This window comes from Acomys minous (genome assembly GCF_964271855.1).
Source record: "Acomys minous genome assembly, chromosome: 3".
Taxonomy (NCBI): domain Eukaryota; kingdom Metazoa; phylum Chordata; class Mammalia; order Rodentia; family Muridae; genus Acomys; species Acomys minous.
The window spans coordinates 28,203,419-28,223,120 of NC_140485.1; the positions used below are offsets into that span (position 1 = coordinate 28,203,419).

At 44.8% G+C, this 19,702-nt stretch overlaps 1 protein-coding gene across 4 annotated transcripts in view; it reads right to left on the bottom strand.

The window, feature by feature from the left end:
• The window catches only part of STARD9 (StAR related lipid transfer domain containing 9), a 90,178-nt gene extending 74,615 nt beyond the window's left edge, over positions 1–15,563 (bottom strand). For 3 of the 4 annotated variants that reach the window (XM_084776285.1, XM_084776288.1, XM_084776284.1), the window contains exons 1-3: positions 15,427–15,563; positions 10,605–10,674; positions 8,202–8,318 (exon numbers count right to left, since the gene is read on the bottom strand). In XM_084776285.1, coding sequence (XP_084632411.1) covers positions 8,202–8,318; positions 10,605–10,674; positions 15,427–15,473 — 234 coding nt within the window. In that variant the 5' untranslated portion in view covers positions 15,474–15,563. Of the gene's footprint in view, positions 1–8,201; positions 8,319–10,604; positions 10,675–15,426 lie in introns of those variants that run through there. The other variant, XM_084776286.1, reaches the window with a different exon arrangement.
• Positions 15,564–19,702: the final 4,139 nt, after the last annotated feature.

The following is a 19,702-nucleotide window of genomic DNA, read 5'->3' on the forward strand; positions in this document are numbered from 1 at the left end:
CAAGTGTGAGGCACACAATCTGTAGTGCCAGCACCTTTGTCTAAAAAACTTCTTTTTAATTAAAAAGTTGGATGGGCAGGACTGGAGAGATGGTTCAGAGGTTAAGAGCACTAGCTGTTCTTCCAGAGGTTCTGAGTTCAATTCCCAGCAACCACATGGTGGCGCACAGCCATCTATAATGAGATCTGGTGCCCTCTTCTGGAGTGCAGGTGTACATGCAGGCAGAACACTGTACATAATAAAGAAATAAGTCTTAAAAAAAAAAGTTGGATGGGCATACGCACCACCTGTAATTCCAGCATTTGAGAAGCAGAAGTGGGAGAGTCCCTAGGGCAAGTGATGTAGGTGGACTAGGCAGATTTGGTGGACCTGGGCTCAGAAGAGACCCTACCCCAAAAAAACAGAGTGGAGAACAATTGCGCAAGGTACCTGAGTCAACTTCATACATATACATCCAATGCACACATAAACACACACATGTAAACATATAAACATGTCTGCTCGCCCACACATGCATACAGTGCATGCACATTACATACATATACAAGCAAAAATACGTAATATTTACCACATTGTGAATATCTGTCACCTCCAAAAAAGAAACATCAAATGTGATGCACATTTAAGGGGATGTTTGAGAAAAGAAGGTGAACCAAATAAGAGCAAACAAAACAGAGATAAAATCAAATCCTTTCTCTTTCCTCTCTGTGGATCTGCTCACAATTAAAATGCTCTTTTTACTAAAAGTTAAAAATTATGGGTTTTTTTTTTCTTTTCTTTCTTTTCTTTCTTTCTTTCTTTCTTTCTTTCTTTTTTTTTTTTTTTTTTTTTTTTTTTTTTTTTTTTGAGACAGGTTTCTCTTTGTAGCCTTGGCTGTCTTAGACTCACTTTGTAAACCAGGCTGGCCTTGGACTCACATGCTGGGCATGATGGAACACACCTTTAATTCCAGCACTCAGGAGGCAGAAACAGGTGGATCTCTGTAAATTCGAGGCCAGCCTGGTCTACAAAGTGAGTCCAGGACAGCCAAGGCTACACACAGAAACCCTGTCTGGAAAAACAAAAAAATAAAAATAATAAAGAGTCAATGAAAACACAAAAATGAATAAACTAAAGTAGTCAAAATAAAAATAGTGCATTTTTATTGCATATATATACACCGCACACACACACACGTTCAACACATAATACCTGTATAAAGGTAAAAGGAAAAAGCTAACTCTACAAAGTTTTTTTGGTTTTTGTTGGTGGTGGTGGTGGGTTTTTGTTTCAGGGTGTGTGTGTGTGTGTCTGTGTGTGTGTGTGTGTGTAAAGGCTAGGGAGATGGCTGTGTCAAACACTGGGCCATTCTGAGAGCCTGTAAGCACCGTACACAGAGGACTGATGCAGCTTTCTTGAGTCTTCTATGCTGTAATGGGCTTTCAGATAATACAGCTGCTTTTAAAGCATCTGTATTCCTGTAAGTGGCCCCCAAAATACTGGCTCATAGCTAGACTGCGGTGAAATAAGATCTTTTTAAAAAATAATTTTGTTTTGTTTAAGAATACTAGCTGGGCGGGGGTGGCGCACACCTTTAATCCCAGCACTCGGGAGGCAGAGACAGGTGGATCAATGTGAGTTCGAGGCCAGCCTGGTCTACAAAGCGAGTCCAGGACAGCCAGGGCTACACAGAGAAACCCTGTCTCGAAAAACCAAAAAAAAAAAAAAAAAAAAAAAAAAAAAGAGAATACTTTATATTTATTGTTTGACATATATATATATATATATATATATACACACACACACACACACACACACACACACAATGTATCATGATAACATCTACCACCTCAATCCCCCCATCAAGCTCAAGACCTTTGAACATGTGCCTTTCTTTTTTTTTTTTTTTTGTTATTTGTTTTTTCAAGACAGGGGTTTCTCTGTGTAGCCTTGGCTGTCCTGGACTCACTTTGTAGACCAGGCTAGCCTTGAACTCACAGAGATCTGCCTGCCTCTGACTCCTGAATGCTGGGATTAAAGGTGTGCACCACCACAACCTGGCTCCCTTTTCCACTTTCATATTCTTGTTTAATCTTGTTTTTATTTTTTGCTGATCATAGAAGAGAGAAAAATCAATCCCATTTCTTTTTCCATACTTTTACTGAACACTGCTCTTAGGAACCCTTCATGCTAGGTGTGCTGGTGTGTGCCTATAACTCCAGCACCAAAGCAGGAATACAGAAAGTTCAAGGCCCGCCTATGCTAAGTAATGACGTCTTTCCCAACTCCCCAAAAAGAAGGGGCCTTTTGTTGATCAGCTGGGCTGGCTCTCTAAACAGAAGACTATTGAAACAGTGATGACTTGGACCAGGCTTGCTCCACAAGTGAGAAGGGAGAAGAAGATTTATACCTGGGAAGGTTGAGCAAGAGGCTTCTACTGGGGAAGTCAGCCTGGATGCAACTGTCTACTGTGATTGGTATATAGATACTTTATTTAAAAGGCTACTTTTGGGGCCAGCCAGACAAAAGGGCTCTTGCCACACCAGCCTAGCCACCTCAGTCCATTGCACAATACCCAGATAAAGGTAGAAGGAAAAATCTGACTCTGCCAAGTTGTCCTCTGGCTCCACATGAACTCAGTGGCATGCACATATAAATAAAAAAGGGTTTGGGGGGTTGTTTGTTTGTTTTTTAAAGATTTATTTATTATGTATATAGTATTCTGTCTGCATGAATGCCTACACACCAGAAGAGGGCATCAGATCACGTTATAGATGGTTGTGAGCCACCATGTGGTTTCTGGGAATTGAACTCAGGACCTCTGGAAGAGCAGACAGTGCTCTTAACCTCTGAGCCATCTCTCCAGTCCCTGTTTTGTTTTTTGTTTTGTTTTGTTTGTTTTTTGTCTTTTGTTGGTTGGTTTCATTTGGTTTTTCTGGGTAGCCTTGGCTGTCCTGGAACTTATAGACCTTAAACTTATAAAGACACACCTGCCTCTGCCTCCCAAGTACTGGGATTAAAGGCCCACACCACCACTACCCACCTTACTTTTTATAATTTATTTATTTTCTTTTATGTACTTTGGTATTTTGCCTGCATGTATGTCTGTGTGAGGGTATCAGATCCCCCTAGAACAGGAGTTACAGACAGCTGTGAACTGCCATGTGGGTGCTGGGAATAACGGCTGAACCTTTCCTCCAGACCTGAGTTACAGGGTTTTGTTTGCTTGTTTTGGTTTTTGTTGCTGTTGTTGTTTTAAGAGCTACTTTCTACTCTTGTATAGATGATTTTCCAAATCACTTTTCCACAAAGAGCCTTCTAAGCAGTCATCACCATCACGGAGTGTTTCCTCTTTAATCAAATGACAATCCCATTGGCCCTCAGGACAAGCCCAAGTGTGAAGAGCAGGGTGAGAGCCTGGGTTCTCAGCATTGCAGATGCAAGAGAGATGGCCTGGGTACTGTCAAGGACAACCGTCTCAAAACCCGTCTATCAAGTAAGTATTCCTCCCTCACAGACACCCTCGGTTCAGCCTAAACTTCCAGGGCTCCAGGTATTACCAGGAATTTCTATTACCCTTGACTCACTTAGGAGAAAAACAGAAAAAAAAAATTGCTTCAAACTACTCTTTGCATTTTAAAAGAATTCTCCAGTTTCCCTGCCTATTTTTATATAGTAATTTGGCACCAGCAGCAACCTCTAGTGTCAGGAAACTCTGTTCTGCAGATGTTTCTATGAATCTAAAAGCTAATCTTCTAAGAGTCACAGCTAAGTTTAGAGAGAAGGGGAAAACAAGTTAGACAAAGCCAAAAGAATGACCTTATCCCTTCCAAATCCAGCACAAGGCCATGCTCACGGAGCCCAGCAGCTGTGCTGCTGGCACATGGGACAAACGGCAACGAACCGCTCAACCGCTTGTGCGTGCATTGCTCCCTCCTGCTCAGGCATGCAAAGCCCCGCCCAATTGCTGCACAGAAAGGCCTTTTCTTATAAACTTCTCTCCCTTCTACTTCGGTCTCCATCTTGAATGGAGAGAAGCAACACAAGGGATGGAATGTACATAGCTCTGCAAATATTCATGAGAAAAATGCTCTGACACCCACACATGGCTGTGCTCCCCCGGCACATATGTGAGCCAGAAAAGGGGGTGCAGAGAAACTCTGACGTCTGTGCTTCTATAACCAAAACAGCTGGGATGATGTCTTATAATGGACAACAAGATTCAAGAAGGTGAGGCTGGGGATGTAGCTCTGTGCAGAACTTGTGAGCCTGGCACTTAAGAAAAGTAGTAGGATCAGTTCTGAATGCTCAACGCTTTTTTTTTTAAGAGTCTGCTTTTGCTGGGTGTAGTGACACACACCTTTAATCCCAGCACTTGGGAGGCAGAGGCAGGAGGATCGCTGTGAGTTTGAGGCCAACCTGGTCTACAAAGTGAGTCCAGGACAGCCAAGGCTACACAGAGAGAAAAAACAAAAAACAAAACAAAACAAAGAGTCTGCTTTTTTTGTGTGTGGTGGTGCTCACCTTTAATCCCAGCACTTGGGAGGCAGATCTCTGTGAGTTCGAGACCAGCCTGGTCTACAAGTAAGTCCAGGACAGCCAGGGCTACACAGGGAAACTCTGTCTTAAAAAAACCAAAAAAAAAAAAAAAAAAAAAAAGTTCACACTCCAGAGGTGAGAGCAGAAGACCGGAAGTCAAGGTCATCTCAGCTACCCAGCAGGGTCAGGACCTCTGGGGAGCGGATAAAGTCCTGAGTGTGTTCTCTTTCTTATCCACAATAAAGTCTACTCAATGGAGTGGCCACTCTAGCGGCTCCTTCACCGCGTCCCTCGCCTACCGTCATGTTCTAGGGAAAGTATGGCTCCTCTCCCAAGCTGCTGGAGGTTTCTGACATTTTCAGAGTAAAGTCCCAAAGTGGTGGGAATCTAATATCTCTTTTTTTTTCCCTTCCTTTTCTCCTGCCCTCCTCCCTTCCTCTCCCTTCCCTCTGTTTTCTTTCCTCTCTCGCTCCTTTTGAAAGGCTTGCAGTGCCATACTCTGTTTTGTTGTGTGGTGTTCGGTATTCAGTGTATACAAAGATCAAAGAAATACAAAAACACCAGCAACCACATTGGTTTACTGCTGTAATTTTAGTTCTAGATTCGGTGGTTGTAGAGAGAAAAGTCCTCACCCACAGGATTTTCAAATCTGGAAAAGTTACAAATGTTTGGGTAATGTGTTTTAGCGAAATAAACTATTTTAGGATGAAGATTCCCAGGAGAGTAGAGGCGATTGCTTTGAAAAAGGCAGGGCATGCTTTTTGTCGACTCAGTGTGGTTTGTTGTGAACAGCCACTACGTTCCTGGGTAGAGCTGAGCTAAATTCCTCATGGAAAATTTTACAAACATACAATAGGGCAAATACAATGTGTGTGAGCAGAGAACTCCCGCCCCAACACTTGCTCATCACCAGGAGGAAGTTAGCTGAGATTTCCAAGTGGAGCATGCTGGTCCCAGGAGGAATACCCAGCCTCAAAGAAGGGGTAGAAAAAAATGTGCACTGGCTTCTCATGTGCTGTAAAAGAACAGTCGCTCAGCACAACAGGATTTTAGCCACACCACATAAAACCTCTCATTTCTGCCTGATGTTAGGCCCTGCAGGAGGACCTAACACTTACTAGGTGGGCATTTAACACAATTTCTTTAACAAGTCCTTCATCATATAACTCTGAGATATGGGGCTGGAGAGATGGCTCAGTGGTTAAGAGCACTGCCTGCTCTTCCAAAGGTCCTGAGTTCAATTCCCAGCACCCACATGGCAGCTCACAACTGTCTGTAATTCCAAGATCTGACACCCTCACACCAATGCACATAAATTAAAACTAAATAAAAATATTAAAAAAAATAACTCTGAGATATACACTACCACAAAAATGGTAACAATACACACATACACATACATGTAACTAGTAAAAATAGGACACAGAAAGGTTAAGTAGCTTTTCCAAAGTAAGACAGCAAACTAATATCTCCGCTTTAATTCACATCTGGGTCTAATTTCAGAGCAGAAACAGATTAGCATTAGTATAGATTCATACCAGGAAAAATAGATCAATTTTGAAGAAAAGTTTTGGCTGAAATTCCAAATATTTTTAAAAGGGTATAAATACAATTTAGATCAACAAAGAACTTCCTTAAGAATCTGCCTTAGAAGCCAGGCGGTGGTGGTGCTGCCTTTTAATCCTAGCACTGGGGAGCAGAGGCAGGCAGATCAGATCGCTGTGAGCCTCTCTCAGCCTGGTCTACAAAGTGAGTGCAGGACAGCCAAGGCTACACAGAGACACCCTGTTTTGGTAAAGGGGGGGAAAAAAAAAAGAATCTGCCTTAGGGCTGTGGAGTTGGCTCAGTGAGTAAAGTCTTTTGCTACCAAGCCTGTCGGCCTGAGTTTGATCCCTAGGACCCACATGGTGGAAGGAGTAAAGACTCCTAAAAGTTGTTCTTTGACATCCTTAGAGCACGCACACACACCTTCTCCACAAATAAATGTAATCTTACAAATTAAAAACAATAGGAAGCTTGTAACACCAGTACGGAATAAAGACGGGTGTGCGATCCCTTCACTTTCCCTGTTCATCAGAACTCATCCCCCACCACCGTATTCTTTTCTCTTCTTCCTTCTTTCCTTCCTTTCTTTGAGACAGGGTCTCATGTAGCCCTGGCTGGCCTGGAACTCACCGTACACACCAGGCTGGCCTGGAACTCATAGGTCCTTGCATCTGCCTACCTAATGCTGGGATTATAATGCCTGGTCTACAAAGCGAGTCCAGCCAGGCATGGTGGCACACGCCTTTAGGCTTAGAGGTTAAGAACACAAACTGCTCTTATAGGGGACTTGAGTTTAAACCCCAGCATCCATGTCCAAAGGCTTACAGCTGCTTGTAACTACAGCTACAGCTGCACTCGTATGTACAAACCCACACTCAGGCACACACTATACAAATAATTAAAAATAAAAATAAGGTCTTATTTTTCAATCCATAACTCTGAAAAGGGTAATTTATATTCACAGATTCACCATACACGTTTGCATAGATATGTGCCACCATGTCTGGTGTGTGTGTGTGTGTGTGTGTGTGGGTGTGTGTGTGTGTGTGTGTGTGTGTGTGTGTATGTATGTGTGTGTGTGGTTTTTTCCTCTAGGGTTAGACTGTCACAAAATACCCTACTAACTGCAGTGTGAGAGTTTCTGTGGTCTAGCAAGATTTGCTGCCATTATAGGGACTGAAAGTATAACCTTCTACAGTGCTCAACCAATACAATGCTATGCTACTGCTTCCCAGAAACAAAGACACCATAAAGATGCACTGGCCAGACCTCTAGTTGCCTTGGCAACTTGAGAAAGAAACAGATAGACCTACAAGGCATAGAAAAGATGACCAGTAACACCTTCAGCCAGCAAAGCCTTAGTCCTCATTGGAAGTCACCTCTTACACACTCTTGCCATCTGGCTGACTAGCTATCTATCCCTTTCACATTCTGCATACGAGCACAAACACACACATTAGCTGCTGGGATTCCTCAGACCTGCTGCACACAATGCAAGGCCCTGTTTGAGGTGAGCCCTGCTGACCCATTTCAACAGCAGATGACGGTCTGCACTAACCCCCACACGAATCACACTGAGGCCAAAGTTGGAAACGGACACTAGCCAAGCTCTCATGCCCTCACCAAGGAGTCTTTTCCCACCTCTGAGTCATTTTTTGAAAAACTGATGCCACTGACTACCATTTCTAACTAACATAAAAGGCAGCCATCACCCAGATTCCATGCTAATTTATCTCAGTATCCAGTTATAAAAACCAAGGAGACAATGCTATCATGGAAATAACTTTGTTTTTTGGATTATTTGTTTGTTTGTTTGTTTGTTTGTTTGTTTTGAGACAGGGTTTCTCTGTGTAGCCTTGACTGTCCTGGACTTGCTTTGTAGACCTCACAGAGATCCACCTGCCTCCCAGGTGCTGGGATTAAAGGCAAGCGCCACCACACCTGGCTGGCAATAACTTTAAATGGTCCACAATGCATTAGTGTTTTCCTCTTGAGAGCCAGTTTGCACTGAGATTTTTTTTTTCAAAATTTAAAGTACTAACTAGATTACTTCCAGCCTGCAACTGCCACAATCATCTTAAAAAGTAAATCTACAGAGAACATCTATAAGAAGGCGAATGGAGGGAAGATGACATTACCACTTCCTGAGAGGCGTACTGAGGGTCCTCCGGGTCGACCGACCAATAGCAGTAGTCAAAGCCAAATGCCACAACCTTCTCCCGGGTGTCTCCAAAGCTCTCTGGTCGACTGTCCACCTAAAACGAAATACAGAACCCAGTGTTTTCCCTGTTGTATCATTGGAATCTGGGCAGTGGCTCTTGGTGATGTTCTCCTGTAATCACAGAGACCTGGACTAACCTCAGAAGAAGAGAGGAAACACCTGTCTCTATCTCACTAGGAATAATGACCCCGAGAACTAAAGATGCCTAGGACAGAAGCCTGTGCCTGCTGACAAACACATGAGCTAGAGGACAGATCAGGAGAGAACGCCTCTGCGAAAGGACATCTCCGTCACTCATTTCTTCCTGAAGTGTTTCTGCAGAGGACACTGATGACATGAGTAGCACAGTCCCTGGGTCCAGCGGGTTTCAGCGGTCTGGAGCTGTCAGTGAGCTCCTTCGGGAATGTACCCTCAGTGACTTGGGAACAGTATGAGATGGAACAGCCAGGAATAATCCAGTGGCCGAAGGCAGAGGAGGGTGGGGCCAAAACAAGGAACTGCGCTGAGTTCGGGGTGCTAGGGAGAATGGCGTTCCACACAAAAATGCCTAGGCTTAATATTTAAATGTAAACTCTGGCGTTCAGGTGACAACGATCTCCCTAAGAGACCATGCCTCTTTCAAAGATCTCCTCCATCCTCTCCAGAGAGAAGCAGCAGCTCAAGAATGGGTACCCCCAATTCCTACTTCACGGGTGTAAAATGGCTACAAAACCACCACGATCCGTAGGCGTGCATAGCTAAGAATGCCCAGATAAAGACAAAAAGGAAATATCCCCGCCAATACACATTTTATACAAGAATAAAGTTTGAAAAGGGAATGCCATCTCTGACATTAGCCATTCAAAAGCCACAGAAGAGCGTGGCCCTCATAAGTAAGAGCTTGTTCCTAGGTAAACCGACCTTAAGAAGGTCAGCAGCTGGGGAGGTGTGTAGAGGGCAAACTAACATTAGCTCCTGGGGGCTGGAGAGATGGCTCGGAAATTAAGAGCACCGGCTGCTCTTCCAAAGGTCCTGCACATGGCAGCTCATGACCATCTGTGAACTCCAGGCCCAGGGGATCTGATGGCTTCTTCTGGCCTCCTAGGGCAGGCAGGAGGCACACATGTGGTACCCACAGACATACATGTAGGCACAGCACCCATACACATAAGATAATAAATATTGTTTTTTAAAGTTTGCTCTTAGCCAAGCTTTACTCTCTAGACCCAGAAGTATGCGATCTTACAGCAAAACAGCTGAAGTGATTTGGCAAGAGAGATAAGTAAGAGGACGCAGTGAGTGAAAGGGCCCTTTGTCCTGGTCAAACTTTGGCAGTGATTATTCTCTTTTTCACAAGAGCTAATGACAAGAGGAAACAAATCATAATCACAGAAGTAACACGAGAGAGGGCGTGCTCTGAGGCCTGGGGTCTAGGTGACCCTCACTCTCCCTCAGCCTCCTCAGTTCCCCCAGGAATGCTGGCTCACACCACAAGCGAGCTGTCGCAGTGGTCTGGTGGTCACCTCCCTGGCTCAAGGTCCGCAAAGGAACTCTCACGCATCTCAAGCATCTTCCGCACTACGAGGGAGGGTGGAGGAAGTTGACTCTAGGACGGGGTGAGGAGGAGGGAAGGAAGTTCCCTGGGTCTGTCCAACTGTGCTCCAAGTGAAAGAAAATCTGCACCAGGGCTCAGGCTCGTGACCAACTCCACCCTGGGCTCTAAAGGCTGAAGTCTGATATCCAGGCCACACTACGGCCAAAACAAACCCTGCATTATCAGATAAATACTAAAATTCCTAATAATGCCCCGGATAAAGTACTATCCGTTGAGGGGCTCAGGATAAAGCTTAACTGGGGGCCAGGTGAGTTATATGGGCACACAAATTGCCCAGGCATGAGCTAATCACGGCCTCTGTTACATCCCCTGGGTTTGGTTTCAAAGCAGCTACTAATCAGCTTTCAAAATAGCTGCATAAGTTACCAGAGCGAGGACCAAACACCACATCTGGACTCTAAAACACAATTATTTTGTTGTTTCTTTGCTTCATGATTGGTTCAAGCTTTTCCCGCGATCCTCTTACATTGTCTGCTCTCTCATATATTAAACAGACTCACCCCAAGAGGCCTCTTTAACTATAATAGGTTTTTGTTGTTGTTGTTGTTGTTGTTTTCAAGACAGGATCTCTCTGTGTTAGCCTTGCCTGTCCTGGACTAGCTTTGTAAACCAGACTGGCCTCGAACTCACAGCAATCCACCTGCCTCTGCCTCCCGAGTACTAGGATTACAGGCATGCGCCACCACACCCAGAATAATAGAAAAACAAACACAATTTCAGGCTTACCTTTACGTTCCTGATTTTTGCCACTTTGTCGTCAACTTCCACAATAATTTTTCCTCCTTCTTTGGTCTCCCTAAGAGACAACAGAATTCAAATGAGCAGCAACACTTTTTGTTTTGTTTTCTGAGGCGGATTCTCAAGTAGCCCAGGCTGCCTCATAGTCACACTCTAGCCAAGGATGACTTCGAGCTTCTGGTGCTCCTGCCTGTAGTTCCCAAGTGCTAGAATTACAGGCACGCGCCACTACACAGGGCACCCATTTAAAACACACGCGCGAAGCAAACAAACAAAAAACAAGACAGGAATTAGTTTCCCTACTACTGTCCCTGTCCCAGTAAGTGGAATGCCCATCTCCATAAATAGCTAAATACATATAAGGACCCCCTTAAGGGGCATACATTCCTAGGTCAGTGCACTTAGCCTGTAGGATCACTAACCGTCACCACCACTTATTTTGGTGTTCTTCTACGTATAAAGCCCCATATTAGTATGGGTACTGTGATTTACCTAGCCATCCTACTCTCCTGATACAGCTGGTAGCACGGTAAAGCCTAGAGAAATTATGTAACTTTTCCAATGTCACCCACCCAGGACCAGTAGAACTGGGACTTAAGTCCAGATTTATTTTACCCCAACTATGCATGGTGACTCACACCTTTAATCCTAGCACTCGGGAGGCAGAGGCAAGCAGATCACTGTTGAGTATGAGGCCAGCCTGGTCTAGAAAGCTAGCGCAGGACAGCCAAGGCTACACAGAGAAACCCTGTCTCAAAAACTCCCCCCACCCACCACCAAAAAAAATTAAGACTTGGAGCTGGAAAAAAAAAAAAAAGACTTGGAGCTGGGTATGGTGGCACATGCCTGTGATCCCAGCACCTCCAGAGGCAGAGGCAGGCAGATCGCTGTGAGTTGGAAGCCAGCATGGTCTACAAAGCGAGTCCAGGACAGCGAAGGCTACACAGAGAAACCCTGTCTTGAAAAAAACAAAACAAAAACCCCACAAAAACAAAAATTAGGCATGGAGGGACTGGAAAGATGGCTCAGAGGTTAAGAGCACTGGCTGCTCTTCTAGAAGGTCCTGGTTCAAATCCCAGCAACCACATGGTGGCTCACAACCATCTATAATGAGGTCTGATGACCTCTTCTGGCCTGCAGGTGTACATGCAGGCAGTGACTATATATATAACTATATCTTTTAAAAAATTAGGATTAGCCAGACATGGTGGCACATGCCTTTAATCCCAGCAATCAGGAGGCAGAGGCAGGTGGATCTCTGTGAGTTCGAAGCCAGTCTGGTCTACAAAGTGAGTCTAGGACAGCCAAGGCTATACAGAGAAACCCTGTCTTGAAAAACCAAAAAACAAAAATCAAAAAATAAAAATAAAAATAAATAAATAAATAAAACGTCTTGGAAAATACCTTTGGCCCAGCACATGACATAACTTCTCATTGTCTCTGGACAACTGAACAAAGTTCTAATAAAGAGTACCAGCGTCCTCCCTGCTGACACATTGGCCACACTTTTACACCTGACGTCAGAGTAAAGGCCAAGGTACGTAAGGAATCTTCCTACATTGTCTTTACATGGTAATACTGCTAGCAACTAATCACCCTTTACATTTACCTTAAACTTCTTTCTTGCAGTGCTGGGGTCTGGATGACATTCACTTTAACAGGCTTATTTAATAAGTTTATTCTGGTGACCCATACATCTGAAGCCACCTTTTCATAACAAAGACCTCCAACTAAGGTTGCATTGGAATAAACCCCTGGATTAAAAAAAAAAATTCTCTCTGCTAGCTAAGTGGCACTTTTGTTATTTAGGTTTGAGTTGTTTTTTCTCCTTAGGCCCTTGATGTACTTTCTTGCCGACTCTGCAGAAGACAGTACATGAGAGAGAGAAGGGGGTCGAAGCCAGGGTCTCATTCATCTAGGCAAAGTGCTTTACCACTCAGGCACACCCCACGTCCGGAGCAGCAGCTGGCTTTACAAAAGGATTCAACTCAGTCCTACTAACCAGAGGCCCCAAGCAAGGCAAAGCTGCAGCTGCCACAACTACCGCTCACTGCTGGAGCCTATCAGCAGAATCTAGTCTTCAGAGTCAAAGGCTTTGAGCAGAGCTAAGTCTCCTGCATCAGAGTCAAGAGGGACAGGAGAAGGTTCAGTTAAGTCAAGTGTCTGGAGCAGTAGAGCGGATGAGAACCAGCTCCTCGGGCGGATTGACATGTGCTGTCATTTGAAAACCACTGTCCTGGAGGGGAATATAACAAGCAGCCATACATTTGTATTCATTCTTAAAACTCAAAACAGAAAAAAGGGAACAGATAGAAAAGAGGTCAGAAGAATAAAAATCATCACTAGAAAGCCTCTGACTAACACCTGATTAGACGTGAGAAGGTAACAGAAAAGAAATATGATCAAAGCTCATTATATAGATATGTGAAAATGTCATAATGAAGCCCATGATTTCATACAACTAGTGCATGCTAATAAAATGTCTTGTTAAAAAAAATTGACACAGTTATCCCTATTTTATAGATAAAAAACAAAAAGTGGGGGGAAATCCTAATAATGTGGAATCATGTGGAAAGTCCATGGCAGTGGGGCAGAGTACAGAGCTGGTAGGTGTGTTCTCCAATAGTGAATGCATTTGGACAGACAAGGTCAGCAGCACCTCATAATGACAAACAGAGTTTCTGGTTATGGGAAAGAACTGAGGTCGAGGGTAGGAAGTCAAAAGCACGTCTGTGCTGTTATTTTATTCAAGGCTTTTTCTAGTCAAAGGAGCAGTTCTGAGCATCTCGGGAAGGAGCCCCACAGTGTAGTAAATCAAATCCTGCTTTTAGAACTTAAACAAGATCTTGTTCTCATTTGGAAAAATAATGTAAGCTTAGGTTTGATTTTAAGGGTTCCTTCCCAAGTACAGTTCTCAGTGCTGATGACTTATTTGAACGTTGGGACAGACTACATAGTCAGCAGATTCTCCACATGCAAAACAGCATCAATGAACAGTGGGTACCACCACTATCTCTGTGGAATTCTGTGGGAACTGAAGAATCAGGACTTCCTAGCTGAGATCACACTGGGTACTTACATAGCCACCTCTGAATCTGTGACTGTGACTCTGCAGCCTGCTAGAAATCTGTTCACACTCTGAGATCAGGAGGCTTGACACTACCACTCACTCGAAAGCCTCCTCAGTGGAGCGAAAAGTAAATAGGTTTCCTGGTTGTTTTTCATTTTTGTTGAATGAGATACGTTGTTCTTAGCAATGACTGCAAGTAACAAAGGGGTTTCAGCATCATTTTCTTAATCTAATCCAAATAATCTGTTATTTGAAATTGCTGGTTTCCTAGGAACTAAAAAGTTAAGAGTGAGGCATCAGTGTTGCTGCCCTAAGGACCCTAAAAACGGTTGGTTTAGAATGACATCCGGCAGCAGCTACCTTCTCCTGGATAGCAGCTGCTCCCGGGAAGCCCCCGGCCCTGAATCACCACGTGCAACGGTGCAAAGCCAGATATTTAAAAACCATTTACCAATCAAAACACAGCAGTTTGGGGTGCTTCTTCCCTGTTCCTCCTTTCTCACTGTTCAAATGGTTTCAAATGGTTTCACTGTCCAAATGGTTTCAAAGCAAATGGCCTCCGCAAGGCCAAACCTAACCCCACGCAGTATCGTTTCTCTCATAGGAGACAATGCCTTTTTTGACCTCTGTCGCCCTTTACCAAGTCACCTCATTACTGGACTTAAAAAAAAAAATCTACTAATTCCAGTACACGCGATCCGGCCTAGAACCACCCTCTACCCATTTTATCACCTGTCACGCTCCTGCTTCTATCCAACAGGTGTCCAAGGCTTCCATCTACGCACTAACAGCCTAACTTTGCTTCCTCTTCCTGTTCTCTAGAGAGCTCTCTACCTGTCAGAAAACTCAAAGATGGTTCTGAACAGTTCAGACACCAACTCTTGCTCAAAGCCTTCTCTGACTCTTCTCAAGTGACTGGAAAGGAGGATGGAACATGCAGCTACACACTGGACGCCTCTAGGGTTGAGAAACACAGAACGAGACATGTGCACAAGGAACTAGGCGCCAAGAATAGACGTCTGCAGTAACTTCCCCAATGTCATAGCTCTGTTCTTTCTGTTTTGTTTTCTTTTGTTTTTGTTTTTCGAGACAGGATTTCTCTGTGTAGCCTTGGCTGTCCTGGCCTCGCTTTGTAGACCAGGCTGGTCTCGAACTCACAGCGATCCACCTGCCTCTGCCTCCCGAGTGCTGGGATAAAAGGCGTGCACCCTGCTCACACTTCTGTTCTTAAATCACATCAGCTGTTGAGCGCAGGATGAAATCAGTCTCTTTGGGCCTCAATTTCCCTCCCATATCCTGACAATTCTTTTTCCTATGTCCTCACAGAGCAATCCCATGTTTATATATGAACACACACCCCCCAGTCCTCTCGTGGGTACTCCCGGAACACCAAGAGGAGTGGCGACTACCCACCCCTTTGCACCTCCTTACGTCATGCTTCGTGAGGAAGGCCCTATTAGGTGCACAGGGACCTGAGCCAGGGTTCCTAGAAACTCCTGTTAGCAGGATGCCATGGACGTGCACACAGGGCAGCGACCCCTGGAGCCACACAGGAGCCGCTATCTCCTAGGACGCGATGCCCTGTCCCTTCCACCCTTCAGACGGGACCCTGAGCCCTCGGAGCACTTTGTGTCTGGATTTTTTCCCCCCTCCGTTCCAGTCCACTGCAAGGAAGACAGAGATCTCGCGCTCCTTCTCAGTTCACTTGACGCCTCAGGCGCCCCCTCCTGCCAGACTCACCGCTTGCTGAGAGGCCGGACCCTCACGGCCACCCGCACATTCGCCATCCCTCCGCCACAACCCAAGACCCGCACAACGGTCCAGCGGAAGCATCCCTGGCCGGCATCCAGCGAATAGACCGGGTCACTGGCGCTGCAACAGCCACAGACTGCCCCGCCCGCCCCACACGCCTCAGGACTGCAGCCCCAGGCCCGCCCGAGGGGGCGGGGCCTGCCGAGCCTCGACCAATCCTGAGACAGGTGGGATGGGCCTCCTCGCCTCGCTCCACCCTCTCACTTCCCGGGACGCTCCAGTCCAAGAGCAAGCAACTGCCCGACAAGGGCGGGGCACGCCGAGCATCCGTCAATTCTGAGTCCTGCGGGCCGGGCCACCTAGTCTTGCTCCGCCCCTCGCACCTCCTCAGACGCCCTCACGCGTGCAGTAGTACCTCGGTTGTTCTAAGATTTGGTGACTAAATTTTTGGTTAATAGTCCGAAATTCATGAAGTAAATTGCTAATTTTTTTCTCCTAGTGGTCTGATATGTCAAAACTGCAGCTAAATTTTAGAGTAAAAAATGAAGTGAGCCAATCCTGGAGGCTGAGACCGGAATATTATTATCGTGAGTTTAAAATCAGACTGGGAGTAGGTGGGAGGGCTAGAGAGATATCTCAGCGGTTAAGAGCGCTGGAGTGCAGTGTGAAATCCTGTCTCAAAACAACATTGAAATATGCAAAACAAATGGTTTTGTAGTTCCAAGGAGTGTTTAATGAGGAAGTGTTTTTCTTTTTTGTTGTTGTTGGGTTTTTTTTGTTTTGTTTTGTTTTGTTTTGTTGAGACAGTATTTCTCTTGTAGTTCTGGCTGTCCTGGACTCCCTTTGTAGACCAGGCTGGCTTCGGAACTCACAGTGATCCGCCTGCCTCTGCCTCCTGAGTGCTGAGATTAAAGGCGTGCAACAACACACCCCGGCTCCTGGCTGTTTATTTTACCCCCTAACTTTCTGGCAAGTTTCTACTACCCTGGAACTTCACTGCCGCCCTAGCAGTATTTATAGTACAGAGCAAATGCTGTCTGATTGGAGCTGATTTATTCAAATAAGAAATAGCTGTTTATACCTGTAAAGCCTCAACCTCAGCTCGAAGGAGAAGGGACCAAAACCCCTTCACCAATACAGATGCTAAAGAACACTTCAGTTCTGGCAGTGGGGGGTTCCAAGACAGCCACATAAAAAGCTCCTGTCTCACACAACAACAAAAGCAGAAACAAGGTTTGTTTTTGATGGTGACATATTTGTGTCCACTAAAGATTTCTGAATCTTCATACATCATGATTAGAGAGGGGTGGGGGTAGGGTTAGCCACTGTATTATTAACAATAGGGTTAGAGTTTACACATACAAGCTGGGCAGTGGTGTTTGCACATCTGTAATCCTAGTACTTGGTGGGAGGCAGAGGTAGGCAGATCTCTGTAAGTTCAAAGCCAGCCTGGTCTACAGAGTGAATTCCAGGACAGCCAAAGACACTGTCTCAAAAATAACAAAACAAAACAAAAAGATTCACATACAACCCAAGACAAAACAATAAAACAGTCACTTCCTTCATGGGAATTGGGATCTTATAGAAAAGGAAATAAATACCTAAATGTATGACATGGTGAAAGACACTAAGTGCAAAGAAAAATAAAAGGGAATAAAATCGGGGTTGGAGAGATGGCTCAGAGGTTATAGCACTGACTGCTCTTCCAGAGTCCTGAATTCAATTGCCAGCAACCATATGGTGGCTCACAACCCAGAGATCACAGCATGATCACAACCATATAATGTGATCTGATGCCCTCTTCTGGCCTGTAGGTGTATATGCAGACAGAGCATTGTATACAAAATAATAAAAAAACTCTTTAAAACGGGGAAGTAGGGTGGTGGTGGCACACGCCTTTAATCCCAGCATTTGGGAGGCAGAGGCAGGTGGATCTCTGTGAGTTCAAGGCCAGCTTGGTCTACAAAGTGAGTCCAAGACATGCAAGGCTACATAGAGAGACCCTGTCTCAAAAAACCAAAAAATAAAAATAAAAAGGGGGAATAAAGTAGAGCAATAGTGTTTATGTAGCAAGAGAAAGTTACTATTTTATAGACTCTTAAAGAAAGCAATCACTGGCCAGGCAGTGGTGGTGCACGCCTTTAATCACAGCACTGGGGAGGCAGAGGCAGGCTGATCACAGTGAGTTTGAGGCTAGCCTGGTCTACAAAGTGAGTCCAGAACAATCAAAGCTACACAGAGAAGCCTTGTCTCAAAAAACAAACAAACAGGGGGCTGAAGAGATGGTTCAGTGGTTAAGAGCACCGTCTGCTCTTCCAGAGGTCCTGAGTTCAATTCCCAGAAACCATATGGTGGCTCACAACCATCTATAATGAGATCTGATGCCCTCTTCTGGCCTGCAAGTGTACATGCAGATAGAGCATTCATACACTAAATAAATAAATCTTTAAAAACACCTAAACAAATAAACAAAAGCAATCACTTGTGACATTCTAATATATTTGAGGAAAATAGGGCTGAGGAGTCATTCAGAGATTGCTGTTTCATAGTATTTCCTGAGTAAGCCTCTTTTAAGGCAGGCATTGTCTAAGCAATCAGAATATACAAGCCTAGCAAAACCTCTGACCTCATAGAGCAGGTAGACTAATGGGTAAAACAGTTTTAAATAGGAGAGTTTTGTGTCCCATGCCAGCCTGGACTGCATTGCAAGACCTGGTATCAAAACAAAACAAGAAAAACCCAAAAGCCATGCTGTTGTGTGACAGGGCAGACACAGGGACCAGGGCAGTGTAAGGCCTTGTGTCTGCAGACACCCTTAGTGACGGTGGGTGGAGTGCAGAGCCGGTATCATGACATTAACATGAGGCCACAGTGGTCTTTGGAATTTATTCAGGGATTGGGAAACCATAGAAAAGTTTTGGAGAAAAGAGTAAAATTATTTGATTTATATGGTTTGTTTTGTTTTGGTTTTTGTTTGTTTGTTTTGTTTTTTTGGTTTTTCAAGACAGGGTTTCTCTGTATAGCCTTGACTGTCCTGGACTCACTTTGTAGACCAGGCTGGCCTCGAACTCACAGTGATCCACCTGCCTCTGCCTCCCGAGTGCTGGGATTAAAGGTGTGAGCCACCACGCCCGGCTTGGTTTGGTTTTTGTTGTTGTTTTTCAAGACAGGGTTTCTTTATATAGCCTTGGCTGTCCTGAACCCACTTTGTAGAACAGGCTGGCCTTGAATTCACAGAGATCTAACTGTCTCTGCTTCCCTGAGTGCTGGGATTACAGTGTATATGTTTTCATTTTCAATTCTCTCTCTCTCTCTCTCTCTCTCTCTCTCTCTCTCTCTCTTTGTGTGTGTGTGTGTGTGTGTGTGTGTGTGTGTGTGTGTGTGTGTTTGCCACAGAATGTGAGTACAAGTCCAGTATGTTGAACTTGACTGTTTGTTTTTTAAAAATAATTTATTTATGTGCATTGGTGTTTTGCCTGCATGTATGTCTATGGGTGTCAGATCTTGGCATTACAGACAGTTGTGAGATGCCATGTGGGTGCTGGGAATTGAACCCCAGGTCCTCTGGAAGAGCAGTCAGTACTCTTAACCTCTGAGCCATCTCTCCAGCCCCTGAACTTACCTTTTAAATTAGCCACCATTTCTGGGAGTTCAGATCATCCCACCTGGACTTGCTGACTGTTCACACCTCCTCATGGAAGGCAGGGGAGTTTGTAGGACCCGCACCTGAGTATTCAGCCACTCTAAACCACCTTTTATATGTAATTCTGCCCTAACTGGACATAACCTTGGGGAGAAGCTAAAGTACATAGGCCAGGGAAAGGGAGAAAGAGGGGTGCCCTCTATCTATGCAGCTATTAAAAAAAAAAAAAAAAAGCACCATCCCTGCTGGTAGACTGCTTTTGGGGGAGAAGAGTGCCCTGTAGGTTACCCCTCACCTTGCTCTGTAAAGAAACCCAATAAACGAATCGGTCCCTCACAGTGAACTTTGGTGAACTTCTGCTCTGTCTTTGGGACCTTAGGAGGAGGTATAGACATTGCTTATGATGCCCTCTGAGAAGGAATTTTAGCATCAGAGGCCAACTTGCCAGCCACATGGGTACTAGGTCTGTAGGTCTGGTGGCCCGTGCCTTTACTGACTGAGAAGGGCCCTGATTTATACCATTAAAAGATTAGTCTGGCTGGTTTGGAGACTAGTCTGAGAAGTGAGGAGTGTAGAAACCCAGAGAGAGCAGTCAGGACACCACTTTAGTACTCCAGTGGC